Source organism: Oncorhynchus nerka, linkage group LG2, assembly GCF_034236695.1.
Source record: "Oncorhynchus nerka isolate Pitt River linkage group LG2, Oner_Uvic_2.0, whole genome shotgun sequence".
Lineage (NCBI taxonomy): Eukaryota > Metazoa > Chordata > Actinopteri > Salmoniformes > Salmonidae > Oncorhynchus > Oncorhynchus nerka.
The window spans coordinates 65,014,783-65,034,746 of NC_088397.1; the positions used below are offsets into that span (position 1 = coordinate 65,014,783).

The 19,964-nt window shown below is 43.6% G+C and overlaps 2 protein-coding genes across 2 annotated transcripts in view; both read left to right on the forward strand.

Annotated features, from left to right (window-relative positions):
* The window catches only part of LOC115139792 (zinc finger protein 385A-like), a 41,074-nt gene extending 27,316 nt beyond the window's left edge, over positions 1 to 13,758 (forward strand). Inside the window, exons 3-7 of the mRNA XM_029677582.2 lie at positions 3,549 to 3,720; positions 5,730 to 6,059; positions 8,525 to 8,712; positions 9,493 to 9,579; positions 9,752 to 13,758. Coding sequence (XP_029533442.2) covers positions 3,549 to 3,720; positions 5,730 to 6,059; positions 8,525 to 8,712; positions 9,493 to 9,579; positions 9,752 to 10,024 — 1,050 coding nt within the window. The 3' untranslated portion in view covers positions 10,025 to 13,758. The remainder of the gene's footprint in view (positions 1 to 3,548; positions 3,721 to 5,729; positions 6,060 to 8,524; positions 8,713 to 9,492; positions 9,580 to 9,751) is intronic.
* A 383-nt stretch (positions 13,759 to 14,141) lies between these two features.
* Positions 14,142 to 17,048, forward strand: LOC115139798 (G-protein coupled receptor 84). The gene is made up of 2 exons (XM_029677596.2): positions 14,142 to 14,232; positions 15,280 to 17,048. The coding sequence occupies exon 2, from the start codon at positions 15,281 to 15,283 to the stop codon at positions 16,532 to 16,534; it is 1,254 nt and encodes a 417-aa protein (XP_029533456.1). The 5' UTR covers positions 14,142 to 14,232; position 15,280; the 3' UTR covers positions 16,535 to 17,048.
* The last annotated feature ends 2,916 nt before the right edge of the window (positions 17,049 to 19,964 follow it).

Sequence of the window (19,964 nt, forward strand, 5' to 3'; positions counted from 1 at the left end):
CCTGTATGTAGCAGCGTAGAATAGTGTACTGTGGGTGTGTGAGTGTCATCTGTCCGTCTGTGCCTGTATGTAGCAGCGTAGAATAGTGTACTGTGGGTGTGTGAGTGTCATCTGTCCGTCTGTGCCTGTATGTAGCAGCGTAGAATAGTGTACTGTGGGTGTGTGAGTGTCATCTGTCCGTCTGTGCCTGTATGTAGCAGCGTAGAATAGTGTACTGTGTGTGTGGGTGTGTGAGTGTCATCTGTCCGTCTGTGCCTGTATGTAGCAGCGTAGAATAGTGTACTGTGTGTGTGTGACATCTGTCATCTGTCCGTCTGTGCCTGTATGTAGCAGCGTAGATTAGTGTACTGTGTGTGTGGGTGTGTGAGTGTCATCTGTCCGTCTGTGCCTGTATGTAGCAGCGTAGAATAGTGTACTGTGGGTGTGTGAGTGTCATCTGTCCATCTGTGCCTGTATGTAGCAGCGTAGAATAGTGTACTGTGTGTGTGGGTGTGTGAGTGTCATCTGTCCGTCTGTGCCTGTATGTAGCAGTGTAGAATAGTGTACTGTGTATGGTGTGTATGTGTGTGTTCAACTTCCACTTTTGTAAAAACTCGACTGGACCCTTGGCCACCTGTTTGGCCTTCACTCTCTTTATGCATCATCATCAGTACAGTCAGTGTGTGTGAGAAAGTCCTGATCTCCATCTGCTCTACCAGTCCAGTACTCAGTGATCTGAGAGGGGAAGTCAGGTTGTGAGCTCAGAGCACAATGGAAGTTCTCTAATAATGAAAGAATAGTCTGCTCACAGTATACAGCCAAGGATCTGTTATTGCAGCACTACTGCATTTCATATATTATATAATACTTTCCACACGTTTCAAATGTTATACCCCAACCAGCATACATTGTCTTTCCTTCTATGAACAGTAAGATATTTTGATATAAATATTTAAAATTAAGTACCGGCAGCACTCTCACTGAATTGTGTTTTCTGTCAGTCAACATGGATTAAACGTCGTCATCTACTGAACCAGATACAATTAAAGACTGAAGCTGAACCAAACCAACATATCTGGATTGATTCATATAAACTCAGAAGCAAACCTATCACACTGCCAGTCTGCCACCAGTAATGTACTGTATACTGCAATTCATTCCAAGCAGCCACCATACAGGACAGGCTGCCAGAGCTCAGCCCAGCTCTCTATGCTGCAAGACCGACGTCACATGCCTCTTTATTGTGCTGCATTGGCTATCGTTACCACTGCAGCACCACAAAGCTGGACACCTTCTCTCTCTCTCTCTCTCTCTCTCTCTCTCTCTCTCTCTATATGTCGATTTCAGTCCCTAAAATAGATCCTTTTTCCTTTGTTCCGCCTCTTCCTCATACATGTTGATGTCTCTATCTCTTTCTCTCTTTCTGGTCTACTTCCTGTGCCCCTTCTCTTCTGTATTTCCCTCGTCCTCCCTCTCCTCTCCCACCCCCTCTCTCCTCCATTGTGTTGCGTGTCGGCTGTACAGTAGACTTGGCTGCTAGACCAGTTCTCTCTGGTTCCTCTGCCTTTGTCACTCATAGATTAAACATCAAAGCCACATCCTGCTCAGAGAGAAAAGGATCATATTTTCATATCCACTTTTCATAACGCTTCTTAACTCATTCCAAACATCATGTACTCTTCTTTTATAACTCTTCAGTCCTACACTAAAGATCTCTATTTCCTCCTTCCTTCTAATCTCTTTCTAGACTTCCTCTGCGCTATCCCCACTTCCTGTCTCCCTGTCCGTCTCCCCTCTCTGTTGTCAACTCTGTTCAGTTGTAATTGATTGTTGAATTTCATTGATCCCCCAAGGCCTAAACACTGAAGGTCAGGACAGAGCTTCAAAACCAAAGCTTTCCTCCACCGAGAGAGAGAAGTGGAGATGAGATAGAGAGAGAGAGAGAGACAGAGACAGAGACAGAGACAGAGACAGGGGGTACAATCTGAAATAGTGAAAGTAGAGTGGGAGAGAAGTGAGAGAGAGGCAATTACTTTTCTCTGTAAGTCTGTCTCTTTGGAGAACATAACTGTTGCTGAGTGGGTTACCCCTCCTCATTCATGTCTAATCTGGGGCTATATGTGTACCTCTGTCGTCGGCAATTACTGCCTGAGGTTTAGGGAGGCATCCCTGACACGTCCCAGTAGCCCCCTCACCTCGTTGATGCCCCCCTCACTCCCTCGCTACTGCCAAGCCCCAGCTCTCTTTGTAGCTATGTAGCTGCCTACAGTACACACAGCCTCCCTTGGTGACACTCTGGCCACTCACATTCCTTATTTCTCCTTGAGCAGCAGTAGTCAGGTTGCAGCTGTCAGTGTTTCCTCACACCTCTGGGTCTATTTTAGATAATCCCATTCTCACTACTCAATAATCATCACAGGCTCAGTTCAGTAATTAGTCATTTACAGCAGAGGAACCACCAGAACATTCTATAATTCTCCTCTGTAAAGACAGACTAGAGAAGTCCTGAACATTATAGTACTATATAGGGTCTGGAATGTTCTAGAACGCTTAAAGAATGATTACTGCTGACCTACTGTTTGTACACTCAGTGTAGTTCTCACATTGACAACACACCACAGAGAGCATATGCTCCTCAGCTGCTGTATTTTGTGCTATTTTGTGTTGAACAAGGATAGTTACAAAGTCACTACAGTCCCTGGTTCGAATCCAGGCTGTATCACATCCGGACGTGATTGGGAGTCCCATAGGGAGGCGCACAATTGTCCCAGCGTCATTCAGGTTTGGCCGGAGTAGGCCGCCATTGTAAATAACAATTTGTTCCTAACTGACTTGCCTAGTTCAATAAAGGTTAAATTACATAAAAAATACAAATAAAACCCACCCCTGTGCAGACATTGGGGATCTCAGTGATAAATTAATCAGAGATGCATAATTGATCTACTGAACTGCTGAAGAGTGCTCCAGCCAGTCAGCCAGCCAGTCAGCCAGCAAGTCAGTCAGCCAGCCAGTCAGCCAGCCAGTCAGTCAGCCAGCCAGTCGGTCAGTCAGCCATTCAGTCAGTCAGCCAGCCAGTCGGTCAGTCAGACAGTCAGTCAGTCAGCCAGTCAGCCAGCAAGTCAGCCAGCCAGCCAGTCAGCCAGCCAGTCAGTCAGTCAGCCACAGGAACAGGCAGGTACAGAGCAGGGACAGCACAGGGCTCATATGACAGCCTAAAGCCATCTGCTGAGAGACGTCCAGTCAACACTATGGCTAGAGTTTACTCCACTGACCTCAATGGGTCTCAAACAGGCCTGTGGATGATAGATACTGTACTAAACAGGAAAACGGGACACAGCCGTAGTGTGAAAATAAAACAGCCAGGGTGTGCGTGGTGTCCCATGGCCATGCTAAGGCTGCTATTGGCGTGAGTGAATTATCATCTGCTAAAGATTGGGTATATATTTTTTTCTTTCTGATATACGCAGATATCAGATAAGCATGGTGCTCAGAAGAGTGTGAATAATAATACCCATGTGGAATATGATGTGACATATCATGTCCCTCTCCTCCCCATGTTCTTTTCTCAGAGTCAGGCAGAGGCCCACTATAAGGGGAACCGCCATGCTCGGAGGGTAAAAGGCATTGAGACCTCCAAGACTCGCCCCCAGGAGGGTGACAAGCTGGCCACTCTCCCCACAGCCGCCCCCTCTCCACCAGGCCCCTCACCATCCAGCCCAGGCCCTAACCCTAGCAAACAGGGTAAGCACCACCTGTGCTCTACAACGCACACACACACACACATGCTGAACCCACACAAAGATATAACCTAAACACACACATGCTGAACCCACACAGAGACATAACCTAAACACACACAAGTCACTGCATTTAATCATGGCAAGGTCACTGGAAACATGACCGAATACAAACAGTGTGGTTATTCCCTCCGCAAGGCAATCAAACAAGCAACGTTTCAGTAAAGAGACAATGTAGAGTCGCAATTCAACGGCTCAAACACGAGACATATGTGGCAGGGTCTAAAGTCAATCACGGATTACAAAAAGAATACCAGCACCGTCGCGGACATTGACGACTTGCTCCCAGACAAATTAAACAACGTCTTTGCGCGCTTTGAGGACAATACAGTGCCACGACACGGCCATCTACCAAAGACTGTGGGCTCTCCTCTGTGGCCGATGTGAGTAAAACATTTAAACGTGTTAACCCTCACAAGGCTGACGGCCCAGATTGCATCCCCAGCCGCATCCTGTGTTTACGGACATATTCAATCTCCCTATCCCAGTCTGCTGTCCCCACATGCTTCAAGATGTCCAGCATGGTTCCTGGTCCCACGAAACCAAAAGTAACTGAACTAAATTACTGTCTCCCCGTAGCACTCACTTCTGTCATCATGAAGTGCTTTGAGAGACTAGTCAAGGATCATATCACCTCCACCCTACCTGATAACCTAGACCCACTCCAATTTGCTTACCGCCCTGATAGGTGCTCAGACGATGCAATTGCCTTCACACTGGAAACTTCCCTATCCCATCTGGACAAGAGGAATACCTATGTAAGAATGCTGTTCATTGACTATAGTTCAGCATTCAACACCATAGTCCCCTCCAAACTCATCATTAAGCTTGAGACCCTGGGTCTCGACCCGGCCCTGTGCAACTGGGTACTGGACTTTCTGACTGGCCGCCCCCAGGTGCTGAAGGTAGGGAATAACATCTCCACCCCGCTGATCCTCAACACTGGGGCCCTACACGGGTGCGTTCTCAGCCCTCTCCTGTACTCCCTGTTCACCCATGACTGCATTGCCATGCATGCCTCCAACTCAATCATCAAGTTTGCAGACAACACTACATTAGTGGGCTTGATTACCAACAACGACAAGACAGCCTACAGGGAGGAAGTGAGGGCCCACGGAGTGTGGTGTCAGGAAAATAAACTCTCACTCAACGTCAACAAAACAAAGGAGATGATTGTGGACTTCAGGAAACAGCAGAGGGAGCTCCCCCCAAAACACACACACATGCTGAACCCACACAGAGATATAACCTTAACACACACACACACGTTTCAGTCTGTGTGTGTGTAAAGTTCAGCTGTTTAGTCAGAGATCAGAGGTGAAACAGAACAGTCGTACAGAGGGATGTCTGCTAAGAGACGCCTCTGTCAGCACTGACAAGAATCAGCTTCCCAGGCATCCGTCACTGGGATTGGCCTGCAGAGGAGAGGAGGGTGGTGGGGAGTGGTTAAATACTATGTAGTATGAAGGCTCTACTGGCTCTCAACACTTGTATTTTGTTTATCTCTTGGTTCAATTGGCAGGCCAGATGACCCTGTGCTACATACAGTGGTTAAGCTACAGTAACATTAAGATTATTGTGCTGTTCTACTGACCCTCCTTCCACCCTCTCCAACCTGAATAACCTGACATGACCCAGATATTCCACCCTACCCTGACTCACTCCAGATGGGGGAGACAGATGTGTGGCCCTCTGGGGCAGAGTTTTGAACCTGTAAGTTCAGACATAGTACTGTACTAGTGCCGCAGCATCATCATCATCATCATATTATCTGGTGTGCTCTACATGTAAGTGATAATGCCCAAGAATCCGGTGTTTGTGGATATATTGGCATGGGTGTTGTTAGGCCCGAGACAAAGTCAAGTTTTTAACCAATCAGCATTCAGGATCAGAACCACCCATTGTATAAAATATGGTAGAAAATGTTCTATTTCCTATCTGTTCTCTTCACAGATGACGTCCAGTCCCGCCCACATTCAAACGGCTCAGACATGACACCCAGCCCCATCCCCATGTCGGTCCAAGACACCTCCCTGCTCCCTGTGTGTCCATCCCTGCCCCCTTTGAGTACACCTACGCCCACTACCTCCACCTCCATCCCCTCCCTGGCCCTTTGTGCCCCCCAGGTGGACACCCCCATGGCGGGCCCCCCTGACACCCTGACCCCGGCCCCCAGCCTCTTTTCAGAGGAGTCTGAGGAGGACAAGGCCAAGAAGCTGCTCTACTGCTCACTGTGCAAAGTGGCCGTCAACTCCCTCTCTCAGCTAGAGGCGCACAACAAAGGTAAGGCTCCTTCTAAAGACAGAACTGATAACGCAATGTGTAATAAAGTCTATTGTCATTGAACATTCCGGCATAGATAGATATTGCCTTCTCAGCAGCCTCAAAATTAGCCACACAAAGTGATGCTTGAGCTTTTACAAACACAACATTTTATGTGTCCTCCTTCACACCCTGATCTCTGATATTGAATCATGGGATACCACTGTTACACACAAGGGACAAAACTACACACAGTGGCATAACTGATTAAATATATTTTCTTCCACTCAAGGATTTATGAATACACTGCAAACCACAGCTAAGGTATTGTGGTTGAATAACTTCACAAGGCCAAATATTGCAATACTAAGCCAGGGCTTCTGATGCACACACAGTACCTAAGTCACACTCCCAGGGAAGAAGAGTTAACAATGAATATTTCAGTGTGTTCAAGGCTAGATTAACCAGCTCAACTCAAATGACAGAAGAACAGCTTGGCTTTCATTCACCACATAGAGAGACAGGACAATACTTCCATGCGTCTGGTTCATTGTTTTCTTTTAGTTACAATATGACATTTTAGTAGATGCTGTTATCCAGAGTGACTTGTAGTAGTGAATGCATACATTTTCATTCATACTGGTCCCCCATGGGAATCGAGCCCACAACCCTGGTGGTGTAAGTGGCATGCGCTACCAACTGAGCCACATGGGACTACTAGTTATGTTGGTGTTTCCTAAAGCCATCCCTCCAAAACATACACACCTGGAGGTAATTACATAGTGCACAATTTTGAACATGAAAAGTTATTAATAAACAAATTAGGCACATTTGAACAGAAATGGAATGGTTTATTGGATGAGTCTAAAACTTTGCACATACACTGATGCCATCTTGTGGCCAAAATCTGGGCTGGAATAATACATTATGGCCTTTCTCTTGCATTTCAAAGATGATGGTACAAAAAAATACAAAATAATGGTTGTTTTTTTCTTTGTATTATCTTTTACCAGATCTAATGTGTTATATTCTACTACATTACTTTCACATTTCCATAAACTACAAAGTGTTTATTTTCAAATGGCACCAAGAATATGCATATCCTTGCTTCAGGGCCTGAGCTATAGGCAGTTAGATTTGAGTATAGGCGAAAATTGAAAAAAGGGGCTAATCCTTAACCTCATGCTCCTTTGAGACCCCGCTTTCAAAGTCACTGAGATCTCTTCTTCTAGCCATAGTAGCCAAAATAATAGGCAACTGGGCATTTTTATTCATGACCCTAAGCATGATGGCATGTTAATTACTTGGTACACTCAGGAACCACACCTGTGTGGAAGCACCAAGCACCTGCTTTCAATATACTTTGTATACTTCATTTACTCAAGTGTTTCCTTTATTTTGTCAGTTACCTCTAATGGACAGTATAATCAAGACCAGGGATGGGAAACTTTGATAGGGGTGGGGGCCACCAAAACTCTTAACTCATCATGTGGGGCTCAGTCTGCTTACCCACATCCATACTCACACATGTAGTCAGAGCCGGCACTAGCCTTTTGGGGGCCCTAAGCTACATTTGGTTTCGCCAGTTGCCATTCCCTGTACTAGACTGAGAAAGGAGAGAAGGAAATGTTCCTTTAAAAAAGAGCCAAAAGAAGGTGTGAACAGGGACTGACCGTGAAATGAGAGTGAACAAGAGAAATAGGAGATAATGGTTCTGTACTACATGACAAGACAAGAACAGAGCAGGAGATAGGTCACCAAAACTGCTGAATAGTCTAATCCTGAAAATGTTTAGCTGTGCTCTCTAGTGGCTAGTCAATGTCACCACACTTTCTGACTCAATATACTGCTTAGGCCTACTCATCTTTCTATGCTCAATTAGCCTCAATGTGATCTAGTCCACAATATTCTTCTGAGGGCTAGGTTAATTACAATGATAGCCACAAACAAGTGATCATTTAAGGAACATACTAATACAAATATATCCAAACGCTTACTGTACCTTGCTTCTGGGTGACCGAGTGCGGCCTGTGTTGGCGGCTGTGATGAAAGAAATACTGCAAATAATTTTGTAAACACAAAAACAATACGTTATTTATTCAACCGAGGAAGACAATAACTTGTGCTGGATATGCAGCGAGAAAGGCTTGCCTTGGGAGACACATTTCCATTGAGGCACGGAGCAGCATGTGGATGTGCAGGCTACGCAAAATCGATTTTAAGGTGCAAAATAATTCAATAGTTTAAACAAAAGTCACAATGGCCAATTCCATATTACAATTATAAAGTTCTGTAATTTCTTAATAGTACAAAAAATACATAACATATCAAAGTTTTGAAATGAACAAGAACATCGTGAAATGTAGAACTACATTACACTCCACAGAGAAAATGTAATCAAGGAGTTATCAGGCCTAGTTTTATTAAAATGTACAAACAACAACAACTAATATTTCCTTCTCTACCACTCTCTTCACGGGTAACAGGTACCAAACACAAAACCATCCTGGAGGCATGGAGTGGGCTGGGCCCCATAAAAACCTACCCTCGGCTGGGCCCTAACCTGAGCCCAGACCAGGCAGGGGGGCTGCCCTCGGACCACAACACTCAGGAACGCACCTTCCACTGTGAGATCTGCAACGTGAGAGTGAACTCTGAGCTGCAGCTCAAACAGGTGAGTAAGTAACACGGCCACTGCCCAAGAGTGAAGTTTCCCCTAGGTACAGATCTAGGATCAGCCAGTGGTGTAAAATACATCAGCAAAAATACTTTCAAGTACTCCTGAAGTCGTTTTTAGTGGTATCTGTACTTTTACTTTACTGTGAATATTTTTGACAACTTTTACTTTTACTTCATAACTTTCCTAAAGAAAATGATGTACTTTTTACTCCATACATTTTCCTGACACCCAAAAGCACCAGTTATATTTAGAAGGCTCGGGCAGGACAGGAAAATGGTCAAATTCACGCACTTATCATTGGTCATCCCTACTGCCTCTGATCTGGCGGACTCACTAAACACAAATGCTTTGTTTATCAATTATGTCTGAGTGTTGGAGTGCACCACTGGCTATCCTTAAATGAAGGAATTTGAAATGATTTATACTTTAACTTTTTATAGTTAAGTATATTTAAAACCAAATACTTTAGACTTTTACTCAAGTAGTATTTTACTGGGTGACTTTTACTTGAGTAAGTTTCTATGAAAGTTTCTTTACTTTAACTTAAATGTGAGAACTGGGTACATGTTCCACTACTGGGATCAGCTACCCCTCCCCCAATCCTAACCTTAACCATTAGTGGGGGAAATGCAAAACTAACCACAGATCAGCATCTAGAGGCAACAGTACCTTATACCTACAGCTTAAATCATCATTCTGATACCTCACTGAAAGAAGGATGCACATTTGGAGAAAGAAGAAAACCTATAACACATCACTTATTTTTCTCTTCAGCATATATCCAGTCGAAGGCATCGGGATGGAGTCGCAGGGAAGCCCAATCCCCTCCTTAGCCGGCATAAGAATCGCACAGACTTTGTGGTAATGATCCAATTATGTGTATAGGCTATAGCAATATTTCAAAATCATTATTTGATGATTCAGTCATTTAGCTCAGGGTTGTCTAATAGACAGCATACCACAGTTTGCCTCTTCTCTCACCTTACTCATTACTCATTTTAACCTTTACACTGTTTCTCTCTCTGGATCTCAGTCATCCTTGACCTTCTCAAAGGAACTTCCAAAAACTCTGGGCCATGGACTGTTTCCTAACCCCCTGGCTGTTGCCGCGGCGATGGCAGCCGCTGCCTCCTCCAATCAGCTGGCTCAGCTGCGTGCCCCTGGTCCCATTTCTCACACTCAGAACTACCATCCCCACCACCACCTCTTACATGGCACACTACAAGGCACGCACCTCAGCCTCCTAAGGCCCGCCCCTGGGCCTATGCGCACCACCCATGGGCCAATCCTCTTCTCCCCTTATTGACGGTGATGGGATGGGGCTCTATCAGGAAGGAGCACACTGTGAAGTAAACAGGGAAAACCATTGATAGATAATAAACAGATGTTAAAACTTAAATATTTGAAATTAGGAAAGACTATGCCTTTTCCTCTCTACCCTTCTACCCTTTTTTGTTTAATAAATTCCAAAGCAAAGGATGGACAGCTTGCAGACATTTTAAAGAGGAAGGATGCATGACAGACTAAGATGGACTTTCTGTCAATGCTTTCCCTCCGTTAACCCTCCTCTAACCTTCCGTTAAAAATATTTGTACAGGTCAAACTTGTATCCTGGCTGAGGGTGACTCAGTAGAATGAGTGTTCTATTTCCTCCACATCTCTGCATTTCTGGTTCAGTGAACTCCCACCCAAAGCCATCTGCAATATACGTTGCATACTGCAAAACCCTGTTGGGGTGTTCAATAATCCAAGTGCAGTACCTATCTACAGGTGTAGGATCTCAATTTTATCAACCTGTTGCAGAAAATTTGTAGTGTATTTGAGTCCTAAAAAGGCCTATGGGGTTTGTAATTTCCACTTTGAAATGTCAGACTTGACTTTCCCTTATTAAAATGGATCGACCCCCACAAAAATGTCCATTAATTATAATCCACATAATAATTCACATTTCCTGTTGCTGCAGGATTATTTCCTGCTGTAGCAAACTGGATAAAATGAAGATCCTACATCTGTACCCCACTCTGTAGTTCCAGGTTCTAGATTAGGTGCCTGCTCTGCAGATCCAGGCACAAGGTACATTGTACTGTATGTTTCCAGGTTCTAGATATATGTTCTAGTGTTGTGTTGAGGATAATAGATGTTAGTCTATATATCCTCTGTTGTCAGATCAGGTGAGAGAGAGAGAGAAGTGAAGGAAGCAAGGAAGGAATAGAGAAACCCCACTGTAACTCAAGGCAGAAATGTGTACTGAATGCACCAAGGTAGAGCTAAATGTTTTTAAGAAATCTGAATAAGATATTTTAAGAAATGTGAATGAATGCAATGAAAAATGATAGACTTGTGATAAACCATTTATTTAACTGTTGTTTTCTTAGCATACCTCCTCTTTCAGTCTTATTGTCTGTAAGAAGTCAGAGAGAAAGGGAGAGTGGGACATGTTACGGACTGGAACTGTTGCGAGAAGTCAATTGGTTCCTTTGAGCATTCTTCCAGTTTCTGCCCTTGTCTTATATTTTTGTATGGCTGGTGTCAAAGTGTCGTGTTTCTGTGTGTGTGCGTATGTGTGTATTCTGGAGATAGGTAGAGATAGATAAAGCACGCAATTATGCCTCAATGGTGACCCCTTTCATTCAAACTGGAAACTACTCAGCGAGACAGCTAATTTTAGAACCTTTACTCAAAACTTAAGTATGTCTGCACAGTCCCAACAAAGTGTAGTATTAGGGTGTTAAGGGAATTGTTTCTACACAGTTAACAACAGGGGGAGGCTTAGGGATATCTTCTAGTGAGAACACAAGAGAGGTGGGTTTTCCCTTCCAGGAGTGATTGCTGACCTGTGATCCTATACCCAGATGGTAGCATGTTGAGTGTGGTGTGAGTGAGAAACACTGTGATGGATGTTTGAAGTGAAGAAGTAGGACACGTTTGTTACAGTTCACAAAGGGGAAATTAATATGAACCTGTATTTTCTCTCACATGCTCATCACAAGCAGCGATGTGAGTGATAGTAGTATAATATGAGATATCAAGCCAAAATTTCCTCCAGGGTAATGAAATTAATCATATATTTCCACTTTAAGAGGAGACCGTTGTCCTATTCTGCCTCATGTACACTACCGGTCAAACGTTGTAGAACACCAACTAATTTAAGAGATTTTCTTTATTTTTACTATTTTCTACATTCTACACCCTTTGCCTTGATGACAGATTTGCACACTCTTGGCATTCTTGGCAGATTTGCACACTCTCGGGGCGGCAGGTAGCCTAGTGGTTAGACCATTGGGCCTATAACTAAAAGGTTGCTAGATCAAATCCCTGAACTGACTTGGTAACAATCTGTTGTTCTGCCCCTGAACAAGGCAGTTAACCCGCTATTCCTTGGCCATCATTGTAAATGAGAATTTGTTCTTAACTGGCTTGTCAAGCTAAATAAAAAATGCAATCCTCTCAATCAGCTTTTCCAACAGTCTTGAAGGAGTTCCCACATATGCTGAGCACATGTTGGCTGCTTTTCCTTCACTCTGTGGTGCGACTCATTCCAAACCATCTCAATTTGGTTGAGATCGGGGGATTGTGAAGGCCAGGTCATCTGATGCAGCACTCCATCACTCTCCTTCTTGGTCAAATAGCCCTTACACAGCCTGAAGGTGTGTTGGGTCATTGTCCTGTTGAAAACAAATGATAGTCCCAACAAAAGTCCAAACATGATGGGATGGCGTATCACTGTAGAATACTGTGGTAGCCATGCTGGTTAAGTGTGCCTTGAATTCTAAATAAATCACAGACAGTGTCACCAGCAAAGCACCCCCACACCATAGCACCTCCTCCTCCATGCTTTACGGTGGGAAATACACATGCAGAGATAATCCGTTCACCCACACCGCGTCTCACAAAGACACAGCAGTTGGAACCAAAAATCTCAAATTTTGACTCCAGACCAAAGGACAAATGTCCACTGCTAGTGTTTGTTGGCCCAAGAAAGTCTCTTCTTCTTATGGTGTCCTTTAGTAGTTGTTTCTTTGCAGCAATTTGACCATGAAGGCCTGATTCACACAATCTCCTCTGAACAATTTATGTTGAGATGTGTCTGTTTCTTGAACTCTGTGAAGCATTTATTTGGGCTGCAATTTCTGAGGCTTATTTCTAATGAACTTATGCTCTGCAGCAGAGGTAACTCTGGGTCTTCCATTCCTGTGGCTGTCTTCATGAGAGCCAGTTTCATCATAGCGCATGATGGTTTTTGCAACTGCACTTGAAGAAACTTTCAAAGTTCTTGAAATGTTCCGTATTGTCTTAAAATAATGATGGACTGTCGTTTCGCTTTGCTTATTTTAGCTGTTCTTGCCATAATATGAACTTGGTCTTTTACCAAATAGGGCTATCTTCTGTATACCACTCCTACCTTGTCACAACACAACTGATTGGCTCGAACGCATTTAAAAGGAATGAAATTCCACAAGTTAACTTTTAACAAGGCACACCTGTTAATTTAAATGCATTCCACCTCACGATGCTGGTTGAGAGAATGCCAAGAGTGTGTAAAGCTGTCATCAAGGCAAAGGGTGGCTATTTAAAGAATCTCACATGTAAACAAATCAAAATATATTTGAACACTTTTTTGGTTACTACATGATTCCATATGTGTTATTTCATAGTTTTGATGTCTTCACTATTATTCTACAATGTAGAAAATAGTTTTAAAAAATTAAGAAAACCCCTTGAATGAGTAGGTGTTCTAAAACTTTTGACCGGTAGTGTATTCATACCCAACCTCACACTAACCCATACAGATGGAGCCTGTTGCTCCTATAAGCCACCAAACTATTTTTTTTCTCATACAGTATTAGAAGGGTAAAGGACTGAGAAATTGTAGCAATACTTACAGCACTCCTGCTAACGACTCTTGTTCATTGCAATAAATAAATAAATGATGTGTACAAATATATTAAATGTTATTTCGGAGATAATATTGAATCATTATAGACTGTTTTAGCGATGTTGGCAAAAGAGCATCCTTATTGTTGAATAAACAAACTGAAGATGAATAAATTATTTACAAAATGACTGTGGTGGTGATGCTACATACTGCGCAATGTATGTTCATAGAAATGCTTTTGAATACTGATTGTTAAGTTTTAATGTCTTATGCCTGACTAGTAGTGCAGAGTGAGCATTTCTAACAAAATGAGGATACAGTAGCCAGTAGGTGAGGAAATCAGAAAAAGAACACATTATTTGCTATGAAAACTCGGAATTGACCAGAATTGAGAAACATCCGTCATGAAACAGAAATCACACACATTGCATCACATTTGATGAGGTCACAGGGATCTACCAATGAGAAGACTTGAGGAAGCTCAAAAGAGGTGAAAAGGAGAAGGAACCAGTTAAGTGACTGATAAACTGCATAAAGGCTTTGAGACAACAGAACAACCACGACACACAGGACAACACAAATGCCAAGATACTGCACAGAGAGACAACGACTCCTTGACAGAAAACGTTAGAACTGAGGTGAGAAATAAACTTCAGGATTTATTCTGTTCTTTGTGGTGATACTCTGTTTGATAGTCATATTCCTGTGTTAACACTACCTGTGGAAGTTGATGTTCTCGTGTTTCAGATCAACTTCCGTGATGTGAGTTAATTATTCACCCCATATAGAGAACTATTATCAAAAGGAATGTACTGTCCTGTACTCTACTGTACAGCTGTTGACATCTAACAGAATTGTCTGACACCTACATCTGCATTTATTATGGTGTTAACAGTTCATTTCCAGGAACACTAACTGAAAGTGAATAGTTATTCCATCAAAGGCATTGGATTATATTGTCAAGTCTGCTATACAATCCTAGTGGGAGAAAGAATGGATTTCCCTAGTCATATTATAATACAGCATGTCCATTGAAGTGTATTGTCCATTAAGGGGGCTGTGACCCCTCCAATTTGATCCATTTGTAAAATAGATACTGTATTTAAAATGTACAGTTTCTTTTACACATTATTAAGGTGTTTAGTATTAGTCAGTCAAAACGTTATTGCCTCTGTAGTCATGCTGAAGTAGCTGCAGTATATCTACTACAGTACATGCCTTATTGGGAAGGCTGTGATCTGATATGCACAGAACACCAAACAACATCAATTATTTGAATGGAAAAAAGAGCAGCAGAAATAGCAAGAACAGCTACTGACAAAGTCAAGGTTGGTTCTGAAACATGACATTATTGAACATGTGTGGAACACCCCAACATGACAGAGAACAATTAATGGTTCACCACATTTTTTCAACAAGCAGGAAGTGGTCTAGGAACCCTGCACCTACAGCACCCTTCTGACTTAACCCCACTCGTCAACAGCCTGCCACTATTTGACTGACAGCTGATCATTTTGGAATTTCTCTTCTCTCTCTGTGTATAGTGTGTAAATGATGTGATGTGCAATACATTTGTTATGCGTATCTGAATTGGAATCAACTTTATATGATTTACATCATTGTGTTTCCAATCCAACTTCCCCCTGACCTGGGGAATAATAAAGTTGATACCTCTCTCTTCCCAGGATGCTGGAGAACGTCACAGGTGACGTGCAGAATGACACCTTCTCCTGCCACCACCCCTCGGTGGAGGCCTACCGCTACTTCGGCGTGCTGTGGGGTTCGGTAGTTACTATAGTTGGAACGGTGGGGAACATGCTTACCATTCTGGCCTTCGCCACGGACACCCGGCTGCGGACGCGTTTCAACGTGCTGATAGTGAACCTGGCCCTGGCGGACCTGTTGTACTGTACCCTGCTGCAGCCCGTCTCTGTCGACTCCTACCTACACCTCCGCTGGAGGGGCGGACCTCTCTGGTGCAGCATCTTTGGCCTCCTCCTCTTTCTCTCCAACTCTGTCTCTATCATCACCCTGTGTCTGATCGCAGCCAGCCGTTACCTGCTGGTGACGAAGCGGGATGTGTTTGAGCGGGTGTTTTCTGGTCGAGGCCTGGCTCTCCTCCTGCCCTCCACCTGGGCCCTGGGCCTGGCCAGCTTTGGCCCACTCTGGCCCGTTTATGTATTTGCCCCACAGGTGTGCACCTGCAGTTTCCACCGCACCAGGGGGCGCCCTTACACCACCGTGCTGCTATTCTTTTACTTCTTTATCGGCCTGGGCTGCGTGGGGATTTTCTACCTGCTCATTTACAGGCGAGTCAGGGTGGCGGCACTGGCACTGGTCCGCTACCGGTTTAGCCGACGCTCGTCACAAAAGAAGCCGAACTCATCAGAACAAGGGACGGAGGGGGATAGTGGAGTCGGGAGCGGGGTGGCCACCACCCAGAGCTGTGAATTGAGCAGCCAGGCAGAACTAACCCAATACAAGGGGGTAGAGGTGAAGGTGCACCCTGGGAAAGCCCAGTCCTCCCACTCCACCTGGGGCTCTGCTTTAACTTCGCATTCAGCTCACCTAGCAGGGGCACAGGAGCTAACTCCTGCCCTCAACCCTGTGCCCCGCTCGGCCACTCCTGCCCCCATCACTGCCCCCTCCTCTTCCACCACCTCTTCAGGGGACAATGTTGAGTTTAGACGTGTGACCCGGATGTGTTTCACTGTCTTCCTGTGTTTCGTGGGCTGTTTTGTCCCGTTCCTGCTGCTGAACATTGCTGATAAGCAGAACCGTGCACCACAGGTGCTCCACATGTTCTGTGCCAACCTCACCTGGCTCAACAGTTGTATTAACCCTGTGCTCTACGCTGTCATGAACCGCCAGTTCGGACAGGCCTACCGGGCCCTTCTAGTCAGGGCCGCCACACCCTTCACACACCTCTGGACACGGTGACCTATAGATGTTGGTTGTTTAGTAGATACATAAGACAACCACACATTGGTAATTATCACTCACTTTTCTCAGCCCACACTGGTATGGATTGAGCTACTTCCTCCTGTCTAACTTCCTCTCCTCCTTCCTGAATATTACATGTACTGTCACCTAGCAAGGGAAAATGTGCTTTTCTGTGATTTTTGGAAAGGGCAAATTTATTTTGGGCTAAGATTATGCTCGGTTTTTTCCCAGTTACAAACACCAATGTACAGTTACTGTTAAGCCTTTGTCCCCGTACATGAAATAGCTTTCAGAGCGGCCATATAATGTGGTCAAATCTCATCAGGAAATCTATTTTATTCCAGCAGGAAGCCAGAAGCCACCAACAGGGAGATAGTTATGCAAAGAACTATAGCCTCCTTTACGTCTTGTGTTTATTTATTGTCTGTGCCATTGTACTTTTGTCTGTTCATTTACACTCCCCTACTGTACATGTGTATTTGGACAGTAATGATAAATGTTTTTAATCTGGCTCTGTACTCCAGCATTTTGGATTTGAGATCAAATGTTTCATAAAAAGTGACAGCACACACAGACTGTCACCTTTTTATTTGAGGGTATTTTCATACTTATCTGATTTAAATTTTAGAAATGGAAGCACTTTATATATCTAGTCCCCCCATTTGAAGATGTCAAGTATTTGGACACATTTCCCTTAGTGTATTTAAATAGTCATAAGTTTAGTATTTGGTCCCATATTCCTTGCACACAATGATTACGTCAAGCTTGTTGGATGCATTTACAGCTTGTTTTGGTTGTGTTACGGATTATGTTTTGTCCAATAGGAAGTGAATGGTGAATGGTATTTTTGGTGTCACTTTTATTGTAATACTATAATATATTTGTGAACACTTCTACATGAATGTGTACACTACCATAATTATAGATCCTGAATAAATTGTGAATGATGAGAGAAAGTTACAAAGGGACAAAGATCATACACCCCCAAAATCTCCCCCATTATTGGTAATAGTGAGAGGTGATTGACTCATCATTTTTCCTAATTATGGCATCATCAGAATTTACTCCATTCACTTTCTATTGGGGAAAACAGAACCAAAACAAACTGAAAATGGATCCAAGGAGTTTGTAGCCACAAGCTTGATGTAGTCATTGTGTGCTAACAATATGGGACCAAATACAACACTGACAACTTTGGTACATTATAAATGATATTTGAAATACATATGAATTTGGACAGTGAAGCAAAAACAAATCTACGTCTCCTCATTACTTCATAGTACCTTTTATTTGGAAACATAGGATATTATCCTTTTACACATAGGACATTTCATTTACACAACATGTGGAACTTCTGCCAACCCTAAAGCAGAACTTTTGAAAGATTTCTCAACTCGCATGTCCTAAAGTAATGCTGCAACTCAAAATGTCCTCCATGACATGATTAAGTTGACCTTCACCTCCTGATAGTTGAGAATATTTGTAATCATAGCTGTCATATTGGTATACGTGATTGGATTTGTCATATCGTAGTCTATTGCGGAATTACAATGTTGAGATTATTTTAATACAGAGCAACATACTGTATATTACTCAGCTCAAATAGTTTCTCCTTCCACAGCTTGTCTCATCCTAGCCTACTTTTATTGTAACTATCTCAGTAGATATGTCACTGTGACATAACTGAAGACTAGACGAATCTCTTTGGTTTTGCTATCAAACGCATTGCCACATTTCAGGATTGAAGTAGATGTATTTTATTGGCAGGTTGGGTCACAGGTCATTAAGTTTATCTGAAGCCATTCATCATTACTGTCATTATTCGAGCTGCAGTGCTCCGTAAAATAAACAAAGAAATTACCCCATGTATTGGGAATGTCATCTGTAACGCACATCTATCCTTGCTGTAAGGAGTACTGGACAAACAGAGCAAAGTTTCCAGCATCCCTGCTGCTGCTAGTACAACATAAAACGATAACAACTGGCTGCCTGTGGTGACGTTTCACTGCCACACTCCCTGAACTGTGAATAGTGGTATATACACCAATTCAATCATTAATGATCACACTGTCGGCAGCCTACGCTGTGCCATAGAACACTGTACACCTACAGTGGATTAACACAGAGGGACACGTTAATAATAATAAGGTAAGTGGTAGTCAGAAATGCTATACAAGACAAGAAGTGCAAAAGGATCAATACCTTTTCACACACCAAGCTTTTTATTTTTATGAAGGCTCCAGTTGTGTGAAGGCATTGTTATATTATACAAAAATCTAAATCTGATTCACATATTTTGTCTTGTCATAACACAGTCAAGTCCCATAGAGCAAAGTCATCAAAAAATCTACATTCCTTCGCAAGAGCGAGATATTTCATCATACAAAAATGTATTATGCTGTACCCGATGGGCACAACATAATGGCCAGGCAGCATTTATATTGAAGCAGAGTAGTAGCCTACAGTATATAGAATGCACCATGTAACGAGGTTATAGTCGAATGAGCATGCTCAAAGCTGATGAAGATTGTACTACGAAAATAGTGTATGGGTAATATAGTTAGATTAAAAATGGATGGAGGATGTCTTCTCAGTTGTTATGGGTAAGTGTTTCCACAGTAGTAAGTGTAATATCATTTGGTTAGACATGGTGTATTGTGGTGAATACTGTTTGAGTGGTTATTCACAGGGCTGCTGTGAAGGGGAGTCCGGGTAGAACCACTTCGGGGAAGGCCGTGTTATCCTACAGGATGTCAACGCTGTCTAACACATTGGGGACGTTGAGGAACTCCTGGAGAATGGGCTTCAGGTCCTCCTCTGGGTTTACCACAGGGGGGCTGGGGTTGATTAAATGTTCAGCATTCTTATGACTTGGGAGTAGAAGCTGTTGATGAGCCTTTTGGTCCTAGACTTGGCGCTCCGGTACCGCTTGCCGTGCGGTAGCAGAGAAAACAGTTTATGACGTGGGTGACTGGAGTCTGACAATTTTTTGGCCTTTCCTCTGACACCGCCTAGTATATAGGTCCTGGATGGCAGGAAGCTTGGCCCCAGTGATGTACTGGGCCGTACGCACTACCCTCTGTAGCGCCTTACGGTCAGATGCCGAGCAGTTGCCATACCAGGCGGTGGTGCAACCGGTCAGGATGCTCTCGATGGTGCAACTGTAGAACTTCTTGAGGATCTGGGGACCCATGCCAAATCTTTTCAGTCTCCTGAGGTGGAAAAGGTGTTGTCATGCCATCTTCACGACTGTCTTGGTGTGTTTGGACAATGATAGTTCGTGGGTGATGTGGACACACCGTTGATGTTAATGGGGGTCTGTTCGGCCCGGCCTTTCCTGTAGTACACGATCAGCTCCTTTGTCTTGCTCACATTGAGGAGAGGTTGTTGTCCTGGCTATAGGCTGTCTCGTCATTGTCGGTGATCA

Bases quoted from the DNA above. Each gene is read 5' to 3' on its own strand.
- LOC115139798 (XM_029677596.2), top strand. From the start codon at position 15,281: ATGCTGGAGAACGTCACAGGTGACGTGCAGAATGACACCTTCTCCTGC.